Source organism: Daphnia magna, linkage group LG5 (assembly GCF_020631705.1).
Source record: "Daphnia magna isolate NIES linkage group LG5, ASM2063170v1.1, whole genome shotgun sequence".
Taxonomy (NCBI): Eukaryota; Metazoa; Arthropoda; class Branchiopoda; order Diplostraca; family Daphniidae; genus Daphnia; species Daphnia magna.
In genome coordinates this window covers 11,810,386-11,825,545 of record NC_059186.1, presented here as the reverse complement: position 1 = coordinate 11,825,545, position 15,160 = coordinate 11,810,386, and the positions used below count along the sequence as shown (strand labels likewise).

General features: G+C 40.7%; 3 protein-coding genes and 1 pseudogene across 16 annotated transcripts; all 4 read left to right on the top strand.

Moving 5' to 3' along the window:
• The first annotated feature begins 59 nt into the window (after positions 1-59).
• LOC116922527 lies at positions 60-6,725 on the top strand (annotated as a pseudogene).
• A 2,770-nt stretch (positions 6,726-9,495) lies between these two features.
• Positions 9,496-12,524, top strand: LOC116922522. Of its 5 annotated transcripts, XR_006646976.1 has the most exons (8): positions 9,500-9,797; positions 9,868-9,966; positions 10,035-10,157; positions 10,236-10,348; positions 10,424-10,610; positions 10,671-10,844; positions 10,905-11,740; positions 11,804-12,524. XR_006646976.1 is itself a non-coding variant. In XM_045174167.1 (7 exons), exons 1-7 carry the CDS (start codon positions 9,743-9,745, stop codon positions 11,660-11,662), a joined length of 1,503 nt encoding a protein of 500 aa, XP_045030102.1. In that variant the 5' UTR covers positions 9,496-9,742; the 3' UTR covers positions 11,663-12,524. The 5 variants fall into 5 exon arrangements, 4 of the variants coding, with proteins under 4 accessions (XP_045030102.1, XP_032784779.2, XP_045030103.1 ...); XM_045174167.1 differs by having other exon boundaries at positions 9,496-9,797; positions 10,424-10,604; positions 10,905-12,524; XM_032928888.2 differs by having other exon boundaries at positions 9,499-9,797; positions 10,905-12,524.
• A 64-nt stretch (positions 12,525-12,588) lies between these two features.
• On the top strand, positions 12,589-14,540 carry LOC116922523. 10 transcript variants are annotated; one of them, XM_045174184.1, is made up of 7 exons: positions 12,589-12,706; positions 13,053-13,115; positions 13,175-13,303; positions 13,382-13,690; positions 13,748-14,029; positions 14,094-14,331; positions 14,399-14,540. In XM_045174184.1, the coding sequence occupies exons 1-7, from the start codon at positions 12,688-12,690 to the stop codon at positions 14,406-14,408; spliced, it is 1,050 nt and encodes a 349-aa protein (XP_045030119.1). In that variant the 5' UTR covers positions 12,589-12,687; the 3' UTR covers positions 14,409-14,540. The 10 variants fall into 10 exon arrangements, 9 of the variants coding, with proteins under 9 accessions (XP_045030119.1, XP_045030113.1, XP_045030118.1 ...); XR_006646977.1 differs by having other exon boundaries at positions 13,175-13,690; positions 14,084-14,331; XM_045174178.1 differs by having other exon boundaries at positions 13,178-13,690.
• LOC116922524 (keratin, type I cytoskeletal 9) lies at positions 14,409-15,136 on the top strand (the record flags this gene model as incomplete). The annotated part of the gene is made up of 2 exons (XM_045174541.1): positions 14,409-14,910; positions 15,018-15,136. Coding segments are annotated over 2 exons (582 nt in total), but the record flags the coding sequence as incomplete, so codon positions are not given.
• Between the last annotated feature and the right edge of the window lie 24 nt (positions 15,137-15,160).

Genomic DNA, 15,160 nt, shown 5'->3' with positions numbered 1-15,160 from the left:
GAACGAACCAAAAAGAAAAGTATCTTCTTGAATTGGGTTTAGATATTGAACTGAAGGAGATGAGACTCGTCCCTTTGGGAGATATACTCCAAATGATGAAACTCGACGTTGCAGACATCTGGCATCCAGAGGTTTATTTTACATACGTGTACAGGAGAGAGAGAGAGAGGGAGAAGGGGAGAGAAAACGAAAAATAAGGTAACAAAAAATTTTTTATGAAATGGAATGTCTGGCTTAGTTGTCACACCTCGCACGCATATATAGGCAGCGAGTGTGCAATATGTGTAACCCGGAATGCAAGCCATGATACATAGAAATATGTTGCGTGAGTGGATATAGGACAGAGACGATGACGGCTTCGGTGTGTGTCGCTAAACCAACTGTTTTTTTTTTTTTTTCTTCTTTTGTCTGAGTGTGTATGTGTGTATGTGTGTGGTTTAGGAAAAATGTTTGAGTAGAGGATGAGACAGGAAAAACTTGCGTTCAACCGGGCGTGAAAAATCCCCTCCCGCCTGGCCAGAATTTTCTGAACAATGTCATGTGTTTTAGGCACACAAGAATCTGATTCTGAAAGAGGAGCGCAATAATTCTTTTATTTTTGGAGAGATGTGTTCTCACTCCGGCTCTTAGGGTCTAATCATGTTCTTGCATCTCGAAACCGGATCGAGTAGTAGGCGGCTGTTTGTTATTTCGGCCTCCCTAGGGCGTCGTTGGCCTACAAAGACACCTCGAATTTTTGCTATGTCTTTGATTGGAGAATTCTCCAAAGAGCGTGTCAATATTGACAAATCCATTGGTGATTTTTTTTAGCATGGGGGCAACGGCATCCGTCAAAGAAAGGAGGGGTTAGACGGACGGAAGCCGGATGCAATTTTCATTCACTTTTGACAGGCTTTTTCATAGTCGAGTACTCGGTAGGCAGCACACTACTTCGTTTTTTGTTTCTAAGCTTCTCTGTTGATTTTTTTTTTAGCGTTCTAACTTTTAGTCCGCCCCTTTTTACATGCGTCAGAAGGAGGTGATGGAGGGGGAGTGACGGAACAAGTCCGTCTCTCACGCAGACACACGTGTCAACGTCGTTTTAACGCTATTTTACTACTGCAATTAACCACCCTGGACAGCCGTGTTTTCCTACTCCCCTTTGTGTTTGTGTTTTTATCTTAAATGTTTACAATCTGTCTAAACGACACAATTTGTATGATGTGTCGTTGGTAGCAAATCAATGTTTCTACCTCAACTAAGAAAAAGTCGATTTTTTTTTTAGAAAGATTTCATCGTTTTTGTTTATTACAATTTTATTTGATTGCGTCATCATTTCAAAATGTTTCTTTTCTTTAGGGAATGCGTGAAGTGGTGCACCGATGGGTGCTAAACCTTCCTCCCTTCACTTCTCGAAAAGTTTTTGGAGAGGGGTCGAGGCCCTTAGTCGCCTGCTGGCCCGTCTTGTACTCTTTAGACGCCAACGAAAAAAAAAAAAAGCGGGGGTTGGGTTGTTGGGAACACAGGAGGGACTGCTGCTGGGGGGAGGAAGCGATCGATACCTTGTTAACAAATACGACAGACGCGACGCTGTGCGATGAGGAGGGAGACTCCCTTTTGCCATGTCAGAAAATTCATAACGAACACAAAAAGTATAAAATAAAAAAAAATCAAATAACATCAAATTGGAGGGTGGGGAACTTACTATCCCTGGCTGCCGCCATGATCGCATTGCGTACTTTCCCCCCCCCCTCCACAACATTCGCTTGGATTTTCACGTCTGTAGAGGAGAGACTGGCAATGAAAGATGGAACAACCCCCCTCTCTCTTCCACCCAATCGATAAGTTTGTGTGTGATGCATCTCCCGCCAGAGCCTTTTGCTTGATTCAATACTAGACCCAGACGAAAGACGCGCGCCTTTTCGATCTATCCGTCCTCTTCCATCCGAAAAAAAACAAAACAAAACAAAAGCTCGTGTGCCGGATGCAGTAGCAGACTCTCATTTTCCAATCGATCTCTTTGTAGTATATATATATAGCCATGTTTATTGTAGTAGATCTTGTGTGTACGTCGCCTTTTTTTTTATTTTGTGCGTTTGGCTTGACATTTCCGTCTCTATGTGATGTGTAGGAAAAAGAAATACTTGTATGTATGTATATTTGTCGTCGTGTTTGCTTAGGGAAACGAAAGGAAACGAGGAAGCTGGCGGGGGAGAACTGTTCACGAAAAAGATGTTGTTTTATTGTTTATTCGCATAAGAGATAAGGACTTTTTGCCTCTTCTTTGTCGCTGTCTATCGCGAGGGGGAAAAACATGTTGACCTTTTTTTCTTGAGATTTGAGAGAGAGCCTTCGAGGAAAACGCAAGAAAAACATTGGGGCGGATGATCTTGCCTCTAGGTTTCTTTACTTCGGCGCCGATCGATTTCTTTTTAGCTACCGACAAAACAATTCCAGCTCTTTGGGCGAAGGGGGGAGACTTGCCCCGTCTTTTAGGGTTTGTCTCCACCACAGCCCATGTGCAAAATCTATAAATCATAACTGTGACTGACTTTGGGTGGGATAATCTTTCCCTTTTTTTTTTTGTTTGTGTTTTTATTATTATTATTTTTTTTTTGGGGTTTGAATCCGAAGAAATATGATTATGAAACACACGTCATTTTATTCTTTCTTTCTCTGTGACAGTTATGGGCAAGGCTATATTTTTCTTCTCTGTTTACCCTCCCTCCCTTTTGAGTATCTTCCGCCAATCCCCCCCGCTTTCCCCATTTATTACGTCAGATTTCTTCCGCCCGAATTTCTTTTATTTCCTTCTTTTCTTTCTCCTATTCCCCCAAGATATTCTAGAAGGAGTCACAAGTGTATATGGTAGTTTATTCTCCTACCATGAGCGGCGCCATCTGGAGCGTCTCGACGCCGCTGAGATTACATTCACCCTCCGCAGCGCCAGTGCTTCCCTTTTCTTTTTATAATATAGTACACACAGTAATTGAACTAATCAAGTCCCCACTGCCATACACTAACCTTGGAACAAGCCTCCTCTTTGGCTTTTTTTTTTAAGGGGATGTTTAAAAAAAAAAGAATCCAATCCCGCTGAGCTTCCACTTAATGTAGAGGCGCTCGCTAATGACCCTCAACATCCCCCCGTGTTGATTGATTTTCGAGGAGTTGGGGGAGGGAAAGAGGAAAAATTCTTTTTATTGTCATTGGAGTAGAGGAGAATAAGCAAAAGTTTAACTGATTAGCTCATAATGATGTAATTCAACTTTGAAAAATTGTTTTATGAGTTTTTATGATAAGAAGTACATGTGGATAAGAGAGTCCCGTTTGCGTTTTAAGGCAGGCAGATCAACATGGCATTTTGGAAAAAGTGGACGGAAGAAGTTTGGCTCGCTCCGAAGGAGGAAGATGATGGCGTCGTGCAAAAACAGCCAGTCCAGTCAAAGAGAAAGAAGAAAGCCGAAAGTCGTCCAGCAAGAAGATTACGGCGAACCCATCGAAGATGTTCCGATTAAAAAAAAACAAGTAAATATTTCATTTTATGCGTACACAGGAATCGGTGACGTCATCTCATTTTTGATGTCAGAACCGACAATCAAGGATTACTTGCTGCTGGATAGCCGCATCCGCGTGTTTTACGTCGTCGTTCTTTGCGCTTTCCTTGGCCTTATCTTCCCCACGGCCATCAGTTATTACCTAAGCGAGTATCAAGCCGACCTGGGCAATTGGCAAACACACCAACGCTAAACAGGTAAATGAATTTGAGCTCATACGCAGATAACTCAGCCCCCCCCACGATTTATCTACTGCAGTTTTATTATTTGACGTCCACTTCAAACGGATTCCTCATTTTCGTTATTGAATTTTCATTTTCCTCTTCGTCATTTCCTTTGATTTCTGTTTATTCCACGTCTCTCCAATAATAAAAAAGAAGAAGAAAAAAAAGAAGGGATGGATCGATGACATTATTGTCCATTATATCGAGAACATCCTAAGCTGATGATCCATTTTACGGCTGAGTTGTTCCTTTGAAAAGATCTTTTCCCCTTTCCGTTCTTTGTAATGACAACGAGATCCTTAAAAACGGCGAGAAAAAAAAGGCCAAACTGTCATGTCATGGACAAAAGAATCAATAAAAAAAATAATAATAATAAATTTCTCAGATTCGAGTGCATGTCGGGGTCGTCTGTTGCGCTGACGCAATCCAGTTGCGAAGCTGCTGGATGTTGCTGGGATTCAGGATCTGGAACACCGAAATGTTATCACAACAATCCTACCAGGTACACCTACAAGGTGGACGATATTGTAGAAGATTCGGATTACAAGATCATTGTCGACGTGAGTCCAGAGCGTCGCCAGACGGACATGTTCGGTAACACGATGCCGGCCGCCAGAGTCATCGTTAGGGCCGTCAACCGCGATCATCTCATCGTCCAGATGATCGCACCCGGCCAATACGAAGACACGTTCCGCCTGATGACAGAAGACGAACGCACGCCATTCAGCCAAACGGATTTCCAAGTCAGCGTTTCGATGGAAAAGAGGAAGTCCTTTGCTGTCGTCGTCAGACGGGCCAGCACGGGTGACGTGCTCTTCGATACGTCTTACGGTCCGTTAGCCATCACTGAAAAGTACGTCCGGCCCTGGAATGGGCGCCGTCGACCAGCAAAGCTTTCCGCAGGCTGCAGATGATCGCGAATGGCTTCGAAATTCAGGCAAGAAGTTTATCTTAGCCCAACCACCTCACGTCCTGGACATTGACCAGTTTCCCGACAATTCCTGGATCCTCCGCAATCGAGCGGTCAATAGCTCAACCGCCGAAGATTACGAGACGGGACTTCGTTTGGAAACAGCCGTCCACTACCCGAGTTATCCTTTAGTCAACGAGCTATCGGACTTGTATATGACTCGATGCTGCAGCCGGAAGGATTTAATTTGATCGACAATTGGCCATCCAACGAGAACAAATCAACGTGTTCCGATCGTCCGAGAACGTTCACTCCTGAACGGCATTACCAACAACACGATTTGCCTCGACGCGTTCCATCCGACCCAACAACTGGAACACGTAGCTGTTCACAATCATTACGGCATCCAGCACATGAAAGCCTTCGTGGATCAAGCGTACGGTTATCCGTTCCTCTATTTGAACCGGGCATCCGCTTTAGGTAATCTTGGACTCGCAGGAGATCCCGGTGATGACTACACTGCTAACTGGGCTTCCATGAAAATGGCACTCGTCCAGGTATTTATCTTTGCTTTTTCTTCCGCCTTCCGGTTTGACTCGGTTCCAATTTGGATACCATCCAAAGCAACGCCTCCATTTTCTTGTAGTTTCATTTGTTTTTTCTTCTTTTTTTCTTTTAGGTAATGGAAATGGGTCTGTTTGGAGTGGCGTTATCCGGCTCGCCCATCTGCGGAGTCTACACAACAGTAGCACCGTCATCGACAATTTGGCGGAAGTTAAAGAGGAACAGTTGTGCACACGTTGGTATCAAATGGGATTGCTTTTACCATTTGCCCATTCAATGACCAAGTTAAATCACCGGGCCCGTTCACCAGTAGACTGGTCCCTGAACACGCAAAGGATCTTGGCCGGCTACATCCAGCTGCGTTACAGACTGCTGTCCTATTTTTATACCCTTTTCTACGAGGTGAAATCAATTGAAAATGTTTTCATTTTAAAAAGTAATTCATCTCCATTTTAACGACGTGTTGTAATTGTTTGTTGTTTTCCAGGCCAGCATGCAAGGAACACCTGTGGTTCGCCCGCTGTGGTACCAATTCCCGCGTGATAATCAAACCTATCTACTGAGTGAGCAGTTTATGATTGGTGGGAGTCTTATGGTCTGCCCCTGCAAGACGATACAGAAACCAGCATACCCATCTCGATCTATTTTCCGTCCGGCACTTGGTTAGTGAACATTGAATAATGTCTGCATTATTTGCTGGCCAGTGCTGCGCATCTCTTTTATGGCCGATTTCCTCGTTTTACTACTATCTGCACACTTTTCTTTTAAAGGTACGACTATTACACTGGAGACTGGATTCATTCCGGCGATGGAGAGAGAACGACCGTCACAACCGGACTCAATCATCTCAACATGTTTATCCTGAACGGTTCCGTTTTCACTACGCAGGTATACGGCAGAGCTTGTGCAAAGTTCTTTTGTAATCATCGTCGACAATCTTCTTCGCTCTATGTCGTCGGTATTACGGAATGATGTTGACCTTATATTGACCATCAAACGTTTTATAGGAGCCGGGATCTTCTGCTGAGCAAACGCGTTTGAATTCTTACACAGTGACGGTTGGTTTCCCAATCTCGTCGAATGTTACAGGATGGCTCTACGTTGACGATGGAAAGGGGGGCGACAAACCCGCTCAAGATTTAATTCGATTCATTTTTACGAGCGATACATTCACCATGGAGCGGGTTAATTTCGAATTTCTAGGATCAAAAGACATTTCGACTGTCGTCGATCGTGTTCGCATATTGGGTTTCGAGTTAAAGAATGAGAAAGTCTCTCCCGAGGCCAACTATAACCCTTACACAAAAATTCTTGAATTCAATCAACTCAACTTTGATTGGCATGTAAGCGATGTCTATAGTTTAAAATTCGTCATCAAGCCGTAAATCTTTTATATTTTCAAATAATGAATTCTATGGTTTTTTGTATTTCTTCGATTTTTTGTAAAATTGTAGTGCAAAAAAAATTCGCAAAATAATTCGTTATCATTTGGGATTTTTACATTTTACGACCACTTCCAATTAACTTTGCACTAGTCTTTGTTTTCAGAAAAAAGGAACGGAGCAACACGATGAGGTTTTACTCACGGTTTAAAACTTTGGATTTTTTCTATTGGATTAAAAATGATTGGAATGACAATTCATTAAAACGATGAGTGGTATGATAGATGATTACGACGTTTAAGATAATGGAAGGTCAAAAAGACCTCTTCGTCAAAGAAGCATCATCAAGTACGATCGGTGTTCCTTATCCAAACACGAATAGACGGTTTCTTCGTTTTTTTAAATATTCAAAATCGAAAACGAAGAAAAGAAAAAAAACAAAACAAACTGTCCCCTAATCAGAAACATCAGTCAACTTTCTGATGTCATTTGATGAGAAACACAGCAAGAAGTAATTACATCAAGTTTCTGTTGATCAACGAAGAGAAAGGTTTTTCGAAAGAAAAATAAAACTTTTTCACTTAAAGATAAACAGTTTCAATACTGTTTACAAAACAAATAAATTAAGCAAGTGCAGAGTCAGTGACTGTGAAGCACCTCTGTCTAATGAAAACTATCTAATACATCTAGGAAATATCATCCTAGTGATATTAAAACTTTTTGTCTGTACCGGGTATGACAATGCTAATTCATTTTGAAAGAATTTCAGAAGCTAAAACTGTCAGCAAACCAATTGTTTCTTCAAAACTTGCAGAAGTTGGATTGTCGTCATGTGATCTGGTAATTCCACGATCAAATAGATCCATTTTTGGATGGTGTTGAGGTATTTCAGAGTTGTTTTGGTACACGTATTTTGTTAAATCTAAAAGCTACAATTTTTTAGGTTTGACATCAATCTGGTTTGTACAATTTCACTTAGTCATAGTTTTCTGTATAATTCAATAACAATTAATTTGTTTGGTTGTTAAAGCAAAAACAAAAAGAAATCCAACTTGATCATCAGCGACCAACCATTGTGACCCTGGGGTTACCCGAAACAACGGTGCCATTCGGAGATAGATTGCCGCTCAACTCGTCCTTTATGGCGTCCTTTTCAACGGCTGGATTCTTTCACATCCTTCAACCTTAAGGATTATTTGTCCAGATTCTGAATCAACTGGCACGCTAGTAAATGGAAGTAAGACTACTTCATACGTGCGGTGTTTGCCACTGATTGAGAACAACTCGTCAACAGCTAAATCGCCATCGTCTCTGAATCCTTTTGAATGCAGACAACCAGCTTATGTCACCGTCTCAGTTTGTGAAACTTAGCAGCTGTTCCATTTCCCTTCAGCTACAAGAAAGTACTCAAGAAAACAGTGGGGCATTTTACTACTAGGGACGTCCGAAACTGGAACCCCTTGGAAAGCAAACTTTTGGAATTATACCGCCCCTCGTCCCGATTGATCCGTTTGAAATGTTTCCCGCGCTGTGCTCAGCCACTATCATGGACGGTTACTAATGTATCCATCCATCCTACTCTATAAGAAAATTGCATGTGTCAACATCATCGTTGCCAGAACCGTTTCAAGAACGGTTCAGCAACAGTTCAACAGATCAATCACTTCCTATTCAGTGCATAAAACACAACGAATCATTTCATCGCCCGTTGTCTCAGGCCTGCTCACTTTGCAAATTGTGCCTCGCAAAATCATTTGTTCACAGTTTGGAGGTATTCTGGGGAAGCTAACTTCCGCCTCACTTCTTCCTTGGCCTGTACCTTTAACGTTATTGGCGGAATTCCTCAACAGACAATAGCTACCATCCTGCCTTACGAACGATGGCACAATACTGTTTGCGTAATAGTACTTATTCATTGGTTTGACTAACTTGGCCTGATAATCGTCTGCCTTTAACTTTCATTCCACAGAAGAAACCAGTACTATTCATCCCCAAGGGATTCAAACCTTTGGAAACGATTACTTAATTGCAGTGTCAGGTGGTTATAGAATTTTTCAAAACAACGCCCTTAATCATACACTTCACTGAGTTTAAACCACGGTTATCTTCATAGAAAAGAAAAGTATTATTTGATTATCCAATCAATCAAAACCAGAGAAGAAACTATACGTATCTTTTTTTTTGTACCGATTGTTTTAGGAACGCCTCTTGAAGCAGCCCTGCGTAATGGTAGTGGAGAATTGAAAATATGGGAACTGGAAACTGCAAGTATAATTGATTCAGCTATAACCTTCATTTTTCAGGAGAAATATGAAATCTATAGAAACTGGTCAGCCCTTCACTAGAAATTAATACTGGCAAAAACAGCAGCCAAATTTTTTCAATTAACGTCCACAGGGCTTACTTTTTGTTCATTTTTTGAACATAATTTCCACACAGGTGATTAGAAAGACAGCAAATGGAAAATAAAATAAATCCGCCAATAGAATAAACAATATTTTTTCCGCTTGTACCCGTTTTGTACTGGACACTTGCTTTGTCCGGTCACCCCTGACCGTAAGTTTTTGCGTAGCGGCCATTAACACCCTCGTTTCCTTTAACACCCCCTTTTTTCCGGCCAAACCAATTAAAGCTTTGCATCGAGTCAAAAGGAAGAATACATCTTTTGTACAAAGAAAATTGGATAAAATGGTGCGTTAACTTACGATGGAATAATAATCATCAACAGTTCTTTTACTGCTTGTTATGGAATCCGAATGTTACAACAGGCAGAGAACCGTAATCAATGGGCATCATTTGGTCAAGACTCAAGCGTGAAATCGCCGTCAACAGCAATGGTCAATGGATACGTGATACGTCAAACAAAGATTTCCTTTTTTACGATTGCAAATCGAGTTCTTAAAAAACGCTATTCTTTTTTTGTTGTATTGTTTTTTCTTAACATCCTGGTCGTCTGCCTGACTTATCTTTTGCAAAGAAAAAGAAAAAAAAAATTTTAATTGAGGCGAAAGTTTTACATAATTTTGAGTATTAGTGCCGCCATAAGCAAAGCAGAACAAAGTACTCATTGTAATTTGTAATTGGCCTTCGCTCACAGAAGGTAGCACGTGTTTTAAACTCATTGCTTTGATGAAAATTGTGCTTCTTCACCTAACACTTCTGGGAATATCGTTCAGTGGAAAATGTCTAGTAAAATACCACAATCAAATTATTTCTCCAGAAACTGTTTACAAATTTTTTTTTAATTCCAATAGATTCTTCATCCTCAATCACATCAACTAAAAGCAATGGCAGGAAATCCTGCTCAGATTTTAACATTCTATCTCCGTTGTTAAAGGAACCTTTCAAAAAAGGTAAGAATTTCAACACATCCATACTGTGCCAGAAAGATATAGAAAACTAGCATGGAATCATTATGCAGGTTGGAAACGTGAAGTTGTCTACAGAGCCATTGTTGGCAATGAAAGAAGAAACATGTGTGATATTTACTATTTCACCCCAGATGGGAAGAAGTTAAGATCTGGGAGAGAACTTTCAAATTATTGTGAGTTTTTTTTTACATTTATCAAAGCTCATTTGTTTACAGCTTTTTGTAATACTTTTTTTTTCCCCTTTTCTTAAGTGAACGGTACAAACAGCTCTTTTAAATTAGAAAACTTCACATTCTGCAGAGAACCTATTGGCATGGATGTTAAACATGAGGTGTTGCGTTTTGCCAGGTCAAAAACACATCAAGTAGGTTTCTTGGTGTCCTCGAATATATGATATTAAGGCAGTTAACTTGGGTACTCATAAAAAAATACTGCTTAGGATGAAGAAGCAAGCAAATGTGCTTTAATCATGAATAATGAAACAGTACGGACTCGTCCCAAAAAAGTTCTACGGCGTAGTTACCAAAAAGAGGACGACGAGGAGAAAGCACTGACGGCGAAAGAGTCAACATCGAAGGCTAGTGCCCCAGTAATTGGCGATAATAATACTTCCTCCAAGCGTAACCGTAAATAGCATTGCTACAATTTTGATACTTATGTAATGGGCACTTTCTAATTGATAATAGATACCAGACTTCGAAACACCCGTGCCCTAATCCACAAAACAATGCATTCATCCGATTTAACCTTAACTCTGCATAACTCAAGTTGTAAATCCGATATTGGCTATACCTCTGGACAAAGTAACATTGAAGAAAGTTTTAAGTCACCAGTTTCATCAGCTTCACCGAACCAGATTTGTAATCTTTGATGAAAAAGGTTTCCATTCTTTTTATTCTTAACGTCTGAACTGGTAATAGATGAAGAAAAAACTGAATCCCCGGTTCAGCAGTCATTGGCCCTTACTCTGGAGTCGCCCGAAACGCTGCGGGAACCACAACCACACAGTTTGCCTCTTATTACCCTTCTTCCATGTGGTACGACTCTGGTCCTTTCCGATTCGCAAATCATAACGATCATTTCTTCGAACATCAACTCAAGTATTACTCCAGTGAGAAGAAGTGAAACGATTTCACCGAAGGTTTCCTTACCACCTGTTACCGACCTATCTCAACTAACTGATTTATCATCTGTAGCTTTTTTGAGTCCGAAAGCAGTCACCTCTTTGAATAGTACGAAATTCGAACAATGTGCAAAATCAATTCCTGGTAGCACTCCGATTCGCAGAATTTTGTTACCGAAGACGGATGGATTCACGGTTCCTCGTTTTCTACCAGGTTATGAAGGTCAGGTATCGCTAGCTCCATTTGGAACTGTTAACCGTAAGCGGTCGTATTGGGCTAGTATAGGTCAAGCAATAATCGAAGAGGGATTGAAGAAGGCTATGCTTGCACATGCGTGCCCAACAAGTGGAATGGTAGAGGAAACTCCTGTCCGTGTGACGGAAAAGCGTAGAAAACATGTACCCAAAAGATTTCAAGACGTTCTAAGACCTCCATCACCAACAACTACCGTCCAATTGACTTGTAAAGATTATTTTGCACTTCGTAAACAGCGTCGTCAACAGCAACTCTTTAGCCAATCTTCCGTCACTGGAAGCAGTATTACAAGCAACTAGCAACCATGTTACAAACAAATCGACAAAGAAAACTTCGAGCTAAAATGATGATAGAAAAAGCTTTTCTAATCTCCTGTGGTTAGTTCCTGATCCAAAAATTAGCATTTTGACGCCTCTACTTAAGCCACATCTTTTACTCAGATTCCCAAGACAGTGACCCTGTGCTACTCCAAATGCATGTTCTTAAACGACATCAGCAGTCATTAAAACACCTACTTGAAGGGGCATTTCCTACTAGCATGGTAACATGTTCACTTAAAAGCAATTGGTACATGCCTTGTATCTACCAATCCATTGTTTTTCGTTTTGAGCATTATGTCCCGACAAGCAAAGTTATTTTCAATTTAGCCGTTTTTGAGACTGCTTACCTGGACTGCCTGCTGATTTTAATTTTATCTTGTGCAATTTTTTCACGCTAATTCATTTTTTCGTACCTACCTTATTCTTTTAACAAACTGAGGACAACTAATACTTAGTAGACGGAAGGGAAAAAATTCTCTGTATTATGGGACAGGGATTCATTTAATATAATCATGTATGTTGTATTAAATAATATTTTTAGTCATTTCGGTTTTGCCTGTTCTGATGTTGGTAAACGGAACATTGGATGAGTGAATAGAAAAAAGCATGTCGTAATTCGAAATTGACCATTGTATCGATGATGCTATGTAGTCAGCCATGTGAACGCTGAAAATGTTACAAAACCTTTTTACTTATGTTTATGTATTTTGTATATGTCAATTGATTTTTGTTACCTTTTTGAAATCCTACTGCAAACTCTGCAAATAGCCAAATGAAAAAACATGTGTAAAATGTAAAGTCAAATGTCAAATAGTAAAAGTAAAAATTTTTTAATGAAAAATTGAAAAGTGATGCGGGAATACTGGATTTTAGGGATTTACGACCACCCTAAATTAGGTAGACATGATCTGTGTTCGAAGGACGTTGGCAACACGTGGACTTAGTTTTAAAGTCATTGCCGTCATTGCATCTGAAGAATTCACAAAAAGTTGCTTACCTTAACTATGCAACGTGATAAATGTCGTAAGTGATCAATTTGAACAAGGCTTTGCAATACAAGTGGTTTGAATTTGGGACCAAAGGAAACCAACAGGTATTTAGAAAAGCACCTAGAAAACTTAAAAGATAATAAGTGGTAAGTTTTTGGTGCTGTAAAAAGAAGAAAGAAACTCCTTGAGTTCTGAACAATGCTTCTAATTCAAACCGTAGAAAAAATGCTTACTGTATTATCTGAGATCAGTTTAAATTAATTTAAAGCTTTCTAGGTTGGAAATGTATGATATCGCTTCATAGCTGTTCTCATGTCATCTTGTTTAGTTAGATAAAATAAAATGTTCTAGTAAAGTAGCTGATTATCTTTTTTCCCAAGGAATGATGGAGAGTCAACTGACAGTTAAGGATGAGAAGCCTGCATCATTAGTCAGTCAGACTGGTAAACTTGCTATTCAAAACTTCTTTCCAATGATGAATTTGAGGCCATTTAATTGGTAGTAGGTGAAATGAAAATTAATCAAGCTGATTATCAACCTTTTGTTGTGACCTTTGGGTCACATCAGCCATCACCAATATTGACTCTGCCTCTCAATGTACCATTGGCTGCAGCAGTCTTCCTTTCCCAGGGTACTATTCTTGCCAACTCAGATCCATCAACTCTTCAGATAATCAAACCAAAGCCCAATGAAAATCCGCCTACTGTAGAAGGAAGTAAAATGTCTTCTCCGGTGTCCTCTGTGATACCAATTCCAAGCACATTCCCTATTGCCGAACCGACAGCAGGAGCGGTACATGTCGAACAATCCCGCAATGATCACACAACAACCGAATACGTCGAAAATAGTGAGCAGCATGCTCATCTTCTACCTTCCCCGTGTTTCGTACCGAATCCGCTAGAAGGGAAGAAATCGCCTTACCCTAAAATTATTCGGAGAAGTTTTCAACCAGCTTATGCTTCTCTTACAATTGGTGAAACGCCTCTCTTGACCTCTGAATTGACCGTAGCATCCTTCGGTAAGCTGTCAGGATTGTCCGTCAATCGTTTAATAACCGTGCCACTTTTATCCGAAGGAAATATCAGAGATGTGAATGCTTATGTGGATTTCAATATAGATATTCACATGTCTACAGACACCACCAAAACATGCAAGCTAATCGAAGGAGTTGAAAATGCTTTGTCAGCAATGCCTCCTCTGATCCCGATTGTAATGGACGAAGAACTTTTTCTAGCTAACCATTCGTCATTTCCTGATAAATGTCCGAATGGTAATAGACAACCTAACGCTGATGCTAACTCCCCCTCTACTGAGCGTTCCTTGGTAAATGAACTGGAAACCCATAGTAATCAATTAGGTAAAAAAATTTTATTATTTTATTTTTAAAATAAAAAAAAAAATCATCCAGCAGCATCCATCAGCAGGCCCGGGTGAGCTACAACTTCTACTTTCCCCACCATCTGCCGGTCAGGATAAGTCTCGTAATCATCCACCCGCTGCCAGTCCAAGCAAAATTGCTTCACCTCCAACGCTACCAACACCTGGGCCTAGAAATCTTACTACTCCTACAACCCAACCGTCTGCCACACCGGATGATCCTGCTACCAAAAAAAAAAAGAAAACAAGAAAAAGGACGGAAGAACATCACAGTGCTTTAGAGTAAGTATTTATTTTATACTTAAAATATAACGTCTCAACTTGTTATATTTTTATTTGTATTTGACAGTGCAATATAAAAGGCCATTTCAGTAAAAAATTGTCCCCAAAAAAAGGGATACGGTGCTGCATCAATCCCGCAATGTAACCCTGCCCCTCAGCTTGTCCTCGTGTCGGCTCCACGACCAAGGGTCTATCACCAAGCAGTTCCTAGTCCTGCTCCTTCTTACGGAGGATCAGCAGAAGGTGGGCATGGAGGTAATCAATCAGTTGGCTATGGAGGATACGGTGTCGGATACGGCGCACAAGCCTGTGGCTATGGGGGAGCTGCAAGAGGTGGACATGGAGGTCAATCCGCTGGCTATCAAGAATCAAACGGTGGTGGACACGGAAGCAGAGGACTAGCGAGAAGTGGACATAGAGGTCCAACAGGAAAAAGAAATGCTCCTATTCTATTCACTCCAACATTTCATCAGACCACAATGACTTTTTACGGTGGTGGTGAACAAACTGGCGGTTACCGAGGTTTTACAGGAGGAATGCACAGCGAACAAGCTGGTGGCTATGGAGGTTCTACAGGAGGTAATCCACTTTAATCCGATGCAGGATATTAGATCCTTCCCATTTCCATGTCCATCTGGAAAAATGGTTGTCCATTTTGACCATCTTCTTACCAAACCATCATGTAGTAGGTGATATTCAGCTAGTGGAGTGCTCAAACTCTGTCGTATCGACCTTGAAGCATGGCGTTCATTTCATCAATATATAATGTGGAACAGTCTAGCAGAAGTGGAAAGACTTTCAGAAATTCTTGGACCATTTTTATTATTTT